A 6,620-nucleotide genomic window follows, 5' to 3' on the forward strand; every position below is an offset into this window, starting at 1 on the left:
CCACCTCAGTGCCTTCCTTTGCCACCAGGTGACTTCAGCAGGGAGGACGGACAAGCAGCGCCCTGGAACAGACGCCGTGACTACTCCTAGGAGATAGCACAAGTATGCAAGAAGTGTGCAAAGAAAGAAGAGAGCCAGCCCACGCTGGGCTCCTCTCCTGTCCAGTACAGGTACAAACTGCCTACCGTGTCGTAAATGACTGTCACCGGAAGGATCCTGCTTCCTGTGATGTCCTGTCCCGTTTAGGGATGGGTCCAGAGAAGTCTTGGTGCTGGGCTCCAGGCTTCTCGCACTGCCCAAGAACAAAATCCCCGGCCTCTGCCTCCACTGTCCTCGCCTGTCCTCGGGAAGCATCTCTGGTGTGCGCTGAGACTAGGTCCGGAGGTGTCCTTCTCTGACCTGCCTTCGGAAGTAGCGGATGGCAGAAAGCGTGCCAAAACTTGCCAGGAACACTGGAAAAGAGCCCAACACATTTCCAGAGTGAGTCTGGGTGCTTCTTCCAAACCTGAAGATCTTTTTCCAAACTTGAAGATCACAAGCTACTTGGCTCACTCTGGTCCATGGGACCTAGAGGGGGTCACTCCCCTCCCTTTCTCAGTCCCCTCCTGCTTTCGCTTTTCATCCCCACCATGCTGTGCTTGTTCCCAGAGCGTTCAGTCCTGAGCTGCCCACAGCCTGGCTGACCACATCTAGTCCTGTAGTCTGGGCACACAGACCACACCACCATTTCACAAGAAACTGCTGGTTTTTCAGGGAAACGCAACACAGACGTCATGCGTGTGGTAGAGATGGGGGGGTGGTTAGATACACAGGTTCATGTGGAGACGTAATGGGTCTGAGAGGGCCACAGTAGGAAATCTCACCAGGGCTTCAGGACAGTCCCTTCATTTTCTGTTTCTGTTCGGACCAGGAAGATGCCAAGAAAAATATCATTTTGTGGTTGTCTGTGGATACCCTGATCCCAGCCAAAAAGAAGAAAATACCCCAAACCCAGAATCAGAAAATGTAGAGATATGAAAAATAGCTAATGGAGATGATACACAGCATCAAGCTCTTCTCTGTATTTTCAGCGAATGTTTTTGGCTTGGCTTATAAGAGAGGTCAAATTCCCTTGATCTGTGCCCAGGCAAAACTGGGAACCCAAGCCACGCCTTTGGACTTCCCAGTTTAAATTCCGACTTGGTCTTGATTTACGTGTTTTAGCTTGGGACATAGACAGGGAAATTCAACTTGTTAGACCCTAAAAAGCCAGAAAAAGAGAACTGCTAGTCCAGGATGTCAGACTGTCTCTCACCTCCCCTCCTGGCCAGTGCTTGCCGCACGCTGGGTTATGCAATCCTGAGGGCACGGGGCCCATATCCCGCTTTTTGTACCCTCTCTGAAGCCACGTCTACCGTCTAATACTAAGAAGGCAAGCAGGAGCAGGCCAAAAGCTCCTTGTGATGATTGCCTGAGCAACCTTAGCTAACGAGCTATTCTCAGCCTAGGGTGTCAGCTTCCTGTGTGACCTTAGTGGGGAACATTCCACCCCCGGACAAACAGCAGGAAGCCCTGGCCCCGGCGTCTCACCCCATCACAGGGGCTCTCCAGTGCCCGTGGGCTGGACCCCACACTCGGCTGCTGCAGCCAGGGGTCCCATGCCCGGCTCATCCAGCGACTCGCACCCCCTGAGCCACAGCTCAGCTAATTCATGTTGCCCGAGCTTCCTCTCTCCGCACCAGTTATTCAAATGCTGTGGTTGGAGAGGAGAGGAACTGTCAGAGCTCCGTGTACTTGCAGGACTCAGTGCACCAGGATAATACTCCAGCTAAGCTGTATTTAGCAAAAAGATTATACCTTTACAGCACATTAGGAAAAAAAATGTGTTCCAGCTGAGATGAAGGAGTCTAAACCTGCATACTCGAGGTCCTGATTCAGCTTCTAGCCAGCAGGGATCCTAAAGAAGCCTCTCTTCCCCTGACACACTGGTACTGGTCCCTGTCAGAGGCTGGATGGAGCGGGGCCAAAGCTAGGAGTACCGCATTGTCCTATGGCTCCATTCAAGTCAGCAGTCACTTTGTGTGGGGAAAGGACAACATAAGAAAGTAGGAATCAGGACTGCCATTTCTATAGGAGAGAGAAGGTATTAGAAAGTAACGGGACACTTTGGAAAAGCAGGAAAATGACTGCATTTTCCCACAGGCACCGTTAGGTGTGTTAGCATCCCTGCCTTTCTCCCTGCCCTGTCTTCCTCGAGGTTTTTCCCACCCCTCTCCCGCCAGGCTGGGTACTGTACGTACTGGTCTTCCAGGCATCCGGAGCCTGCAGGTCGGAGGTCTTCACTGCCCAGGATGCGAAGGCACAGAAGACGAGGCACATGTCTTTGTGGGTCAGCGCCAGCGGAGCCTCGGGCCTCCCTGCAAGAAGAAGAGCACAAGGCTTAGGGTTTTACAATGCGTCCCCTACCACAGCAGGCTTCAATTCCTCTGGGGCAGTGAGTCCCTTGCACTCCCCAGAGAAATACATCTTTGTCACCCATTTTCCCTCCCAGAAGACCTTTTTTCACTGTTGGTCAAGTCAAACACATCTATTTAGGACTCGGGTACGTTTCCTAAGGAGAGGGGCACATTTTTCACCCCTCTCAGTTTTACACTTTGTTAAGAGCCCGAGGCAAATATTTATTAATGCTGCCCATGGGCCTGGGAGGCACAGCCAGCAGCCACATGCCTCCAGGACCTCTGACCTCCTCACCGCCTCCCTGCATATCTTCCCAGCACACCCCTACGCGGTGGCTGGAAGTGGATCTGGGGAACAGAACGAGGAGAGAGCAATTCCTGGGGTGGAAGCAATTCCTCTGGGCAAGGTCCCCTTCCTGCAAGACAATGCCCCGAGACGCACACCCCTGAGAAGCGCCAGTGCTCAGCATCTCTCTGCAGATCCCACCTCACTCCTGCCGCCTGCAAGGTCCAGGGAGGGAGACAGCCCTGAGGGCTCTGCGTTTCTTTCTCTGCTGGAGTTCCAGCCTGGCACAACTTGAAGATGTGTTGCAAGAGTAGGTTATTTTTGCTCCTATGTTTATTTGATCAGGCTTTTAATTAAAGTTGGCTTATTAATTATCTACGACCATGGCAAAGGGGTTTTTCTCCCGTGCAAACAGACTGGAAGCTCTATTTTGAGGCACCTTTTGGGATGACTCACTCATTGTTTGGTTTTAATATTATCTATGAGGCACTGCGGCTGTAAGCATCATATAAGCTTTAAGATAAATACGCTGGCTGTCCTAGTGGGTCAGATTTGCTCTATTCCTGTTTCTCTTAGCTGCCTCCAGTAACAGCCCGTGTTCAGACAACCTCTGAGGTCTCTGGAGGGTGTTTCTCAAATTAGCGTTGAGTTTTAAAGTCCCCCTTCACCTCTTCCAGCTGGAAGCCTTGGCCATGTTCCATTCCATGCACACCTTCTCCCCCACCAATATTAGCTCAATTATCAGCCCAGCCTTAACAGGACAGCAGCTCAACCTTTTCTCAGGGGCACGAGTTCTTTGGTACAGAGGATTTTGCTGCTCTGCTTGCCATCAGAAATATAGGCAGGTGGTTCTGCAGGCAGCTGGATGGCACTAGGGTGGGGGATTCCTATCTCTACCAGACCTTGCAATACCACCAGCCATGTTTAACGCAGCTCTCCGCTTCAGCAAGTTTCCCTTGGCCAGAGTGCAAAAGAATAGGGTAGATCCACAGTAAGTTATACCCATTCAGAAGGACAACTGAATCACCTAGGACAGGGACTTCAGGCCAGACTGACTTTCAGCCTGTGGCATGCATGCTGCCATGACCGCCTCTGCCCCAGGACTGGAGTTGGCGGGGAGCAAAGCAAGTTATGCACAGAATATACCCAGATTCCCTGTCCACGTCTCCTGCAGCGCTAGGAGCCAGCCTGTGGGGCCCGGCCAGCATCACACGAGCGGGCCAGTGTGACACAGCACGTCGTGGCGGTGGCTTTGGCCACGCTTTCCCTGCTAAAGCCCAGGGCTGCTCCGTGGCAAGCTGAATGTGCCAGGAGTGTGCTTTCAGACCGGCTACACCTGGCAGAGCCCACCGAAAGGCTCCCATCTGTAAGGCGGCCTTAAAGACACTGTGTCTGGAGTGGAGATGGCTGCAGCAGGGCCAGAGCTGGCTGCCAGGCTTCCTGAGGGGTGGTGGGAGCAGGGAAGACCACCCAAGGCAGAGGCACATCTCTCTTCTGCAGCGGGCAGGGGGTAACGGTGCTTTACCTGTCAGTGCAAGGGCCATGTCCAAACCTTCTGGCTGCATCTGGCCTCTTCCCAGCGGAGCCAGAGGGACAAGCGGGAGCTTCTCTCCAGATCCTCTCCGCACGAGAGCCTGGGGGGTTGGGGCTTGGCCTCTGATGAGATGCACTGGACTTTGCAGGAGGGACTTCAAAGCCCCCACAGCTCTCTTCACCTCGGAAGATGGAGTGATTGAGAAAATCCTTGTCCAGCCCACCCTGTTCCCAGGCCTGTCTGGAAAGAAGTGTTCATACACCTCAGGGACTGAGATAACCAGGGAGTCTTTGACTGGAGATGAGTCGGGATTCTCATTTTGCAGCTGAGTGTGGTCCACGCTGCTGAACTTCTTTCGCTTCCTGTCTTTACCCTTGACTTTTTTCCTGTTTCCTTCTGGTTCGTTGAATAAATATTCATACAGTTCAGGCAAGGATATTTCCCTTTCCAAAGGTGTTTTCTCCCCCTCCACTGAGTTCTCCATTCCTTCTTCTTCCCCTTGGGAGTCACAGAACAAATAGTCGTACATCTCAGGCCAAGTCACGTCCAGGGTGTCTGCCCTTGCAGAGGCTCCGGCTGCAAAGCAAGGGGGCCCCAGCTCCCTGGGGGTCTCAGCTGCAGGCTCCCCATAAGCTCCCTCAGCAGCATCCCCTCCAGAAGCTGCCACGCTCTTGGGATGGAGAGGCTTCTGCGACACCTCCTGGCATGCCTCTCCCGGAGGAGCCGCTGCCGCGCTGGCAGGGATCACCGGCACATTGTCACGTACGCCCAAGCCACCAGCCTGCCCTGGCTTTGAATGCTTGGTGGCCTTCGCTTTCCCCAGGGGCTGTGTCCCCGGCTCCTTCACCTTCTGCTTCGGGGGAGTGCTCACGGCTGGATTGCCCTCATCGGTGGCGGGGCTGGGCACCAGCCGTTTGCTCTCCCCTGCCTCCTCGCTCCCCAGCTTCACCGGAGCTGGCTTGGCTGCCTTCTCCTTCCCTTTGCTCTTCCGTGAGGACAGTGGCGAGCTTAAAGGTGCCTTCACGGGTACGCCAGTCCCCTGTGCTGCAGCCCCCGCAGGCTCCCTGTCCCCCTGGGCTGCCTCGATGGCGCTGGCTCCACGTTGCTTGCGGCTCTTTCTCAGCTGTCCTGGCACCTTGCGCCTCACAACGTCCGGGGAGCCGGTGGGGGACCTTGGCTCCGCACCCGCTCTCTCCCCACTCGCCTCCTCCCACGCCGGGCAGCCGGGTGCTCTGGGTGCAGTCTCCAGGGCTGGGGGGCTCGGGGGGTGGTCACGCAGGGGTCCCCGTAGCCCAGGCTCCGAGCAGGAAGCGCCGCTAGGACTTTTCCTCGCCAAGCCCTCCGGGGAGGCAGCTGGTGCCAGCGAGCTGCCCTGCGCTGGAGCCACTGGTTTTGCCGCCACTGGGCTGCCATGGGGCTGCTCCCCTCCTGCGTCCCCTCCCTGTGCAGGGGCGCTTGCTCCAGCTGGGTGGCTGGCGGGCTCCATGGCCTGACTGTCGCTGGCTGCTCCTTTCTCCGACGCTGATGCCGGCGGCGGTGCTGCTGCTTCACATGCTGCCTCCAGCCCTGGGCTGCTCTCGGCCGGGCTGGCAAGGGCGGCCGCGGGGGGACAGGGGGGCTGCCTCCCCTGCACGCTGGGCATTGGAGCGGACGACGGGCAGCCGGGCTTGTCGCTGTCACACAGAAACCTGCCAACCGAGCCCAGGTCCGCTTCGTCCTCGCTGCCCGAGAGAAGCTCCGGCAGAGAGAGGTGCCCGCCGGCAGGCCAGCTCAGGGAGGCGTCTCTGGGCACCCCACGTGGGGCAGAGCTTCCCGTGCCAGGCCCTGGCCTGCTGCCCACCCTCGCCGCGATCTGCCCGTTTGTGCTGGCGCGGCAGTCCCTCCCCGGCACGCCGTCCCCTTGTTCAATGTCACTGAGACACTGCTCCTCGGCGGTGGCCAGGGCGGCCGGCGCTAGGTTGCATTCCTCCGACGCCAAGAAGAACTCAGCCCACTCCCTGTCGTTCAGCTGGATGCTGTACTCGAAGTTATCCATGCCTGCAGCAGCAAAGCAAGGGGAGATCAGGGCATGAGGAGGGGGCACCAGCATCAGCAGGTACAGCCAAGGTGTATGCCCGTGGCACTTTCCCCCCCAGGTCCTTGCCCTGCTTCCCTGCCATCTGCGTTCACTCATCCTCACTCGTTTCGAGCTGAAGGCAGTGGGAGGCAAGGGCAGGTCCTGGCAGACTCAGCAGGATGGATATCTCTGTGCTGGACCGTGACCCAGCCAGCAGTGAGAGAGACCACTACTACCCCCCTCAGGTCCCTTGTGCCGCTGCTCCCCGAGCCCAGCAGCAGAGGGTTTGGGATTCTCTCCACCGCAGCA

The 6,620-nt window shown here is 56.7% G+C and overlaps 1 protein-coding gene across 1 annotated transcript; it reads right to left on the reverse strand.

Annotated features, from left to right (window-relative positions):
• Positions 1-372: 372 nt before the first annotated feature.
• PERM1 (PPARGC1 and ESRR induced regulator, muscle 1) lies at positions 373-6,290 on the reverse strand. Its single transcript, XM_086476275.1, has 3 exons — positions 4,247-6,290; positions 2,280-2,396; positions 373-452 (listed from the first exon to the last, which is right to left on the reverse strand). The coding sequence occupies exons 1-3, from the start codon at positions 6,288-6,290 to the stop codon at positions 373-375; spliced, it is 2,241 nt and encodes a 746-aa protein (XP_086332401.1).
• Positions 6,291-6,620: the final 330 nt, after the last annotated feature.

The sequence above is a fragment of the Leptosomus discolor genome, chromosome 20, assembly GCF_034619465.1.
Source record: "Leptosomus discolor isolate bLepDis1 chromosome 20, bLepDis1.hap2, whole genome shotgun sequence".
Classification (NCBI taxonomy): domain Eukaryota; kingdom Metazoa; phylum Chordata; class Aves; order Leptosomiformes; family Leptosomidae; genus Leptosomus; species Leptosomus discolor.

What these genes read in the sequence shown, in the direction of transcription:
- PERM1 (XM_086476275.1), bottom strand. Translation starts at nt 6,290, where the DNA reads ATGGATAACTTCGAGTACAGCATCCAGCTGAACGACAGGGAGTGGGCT. An exon ending in CATGGCCCTTGCACTGACAG is followed by an intron (nt 2,397 to 4,246) that starts GTAAAGCACCGT and finishes TTCTTCTTGCAG; the next exon opens with GGAGGCCCGAGGCTCCGCTG. An exon ending in TCCGGATGCCTGGAAGACCA is followed by an intron (nt 453 to 2,279) that starts GTACGTACAGTA and finishes GCTCTTTTCCAG; the next exon opens with TGTTCCTGGCAAGTTTTGGC.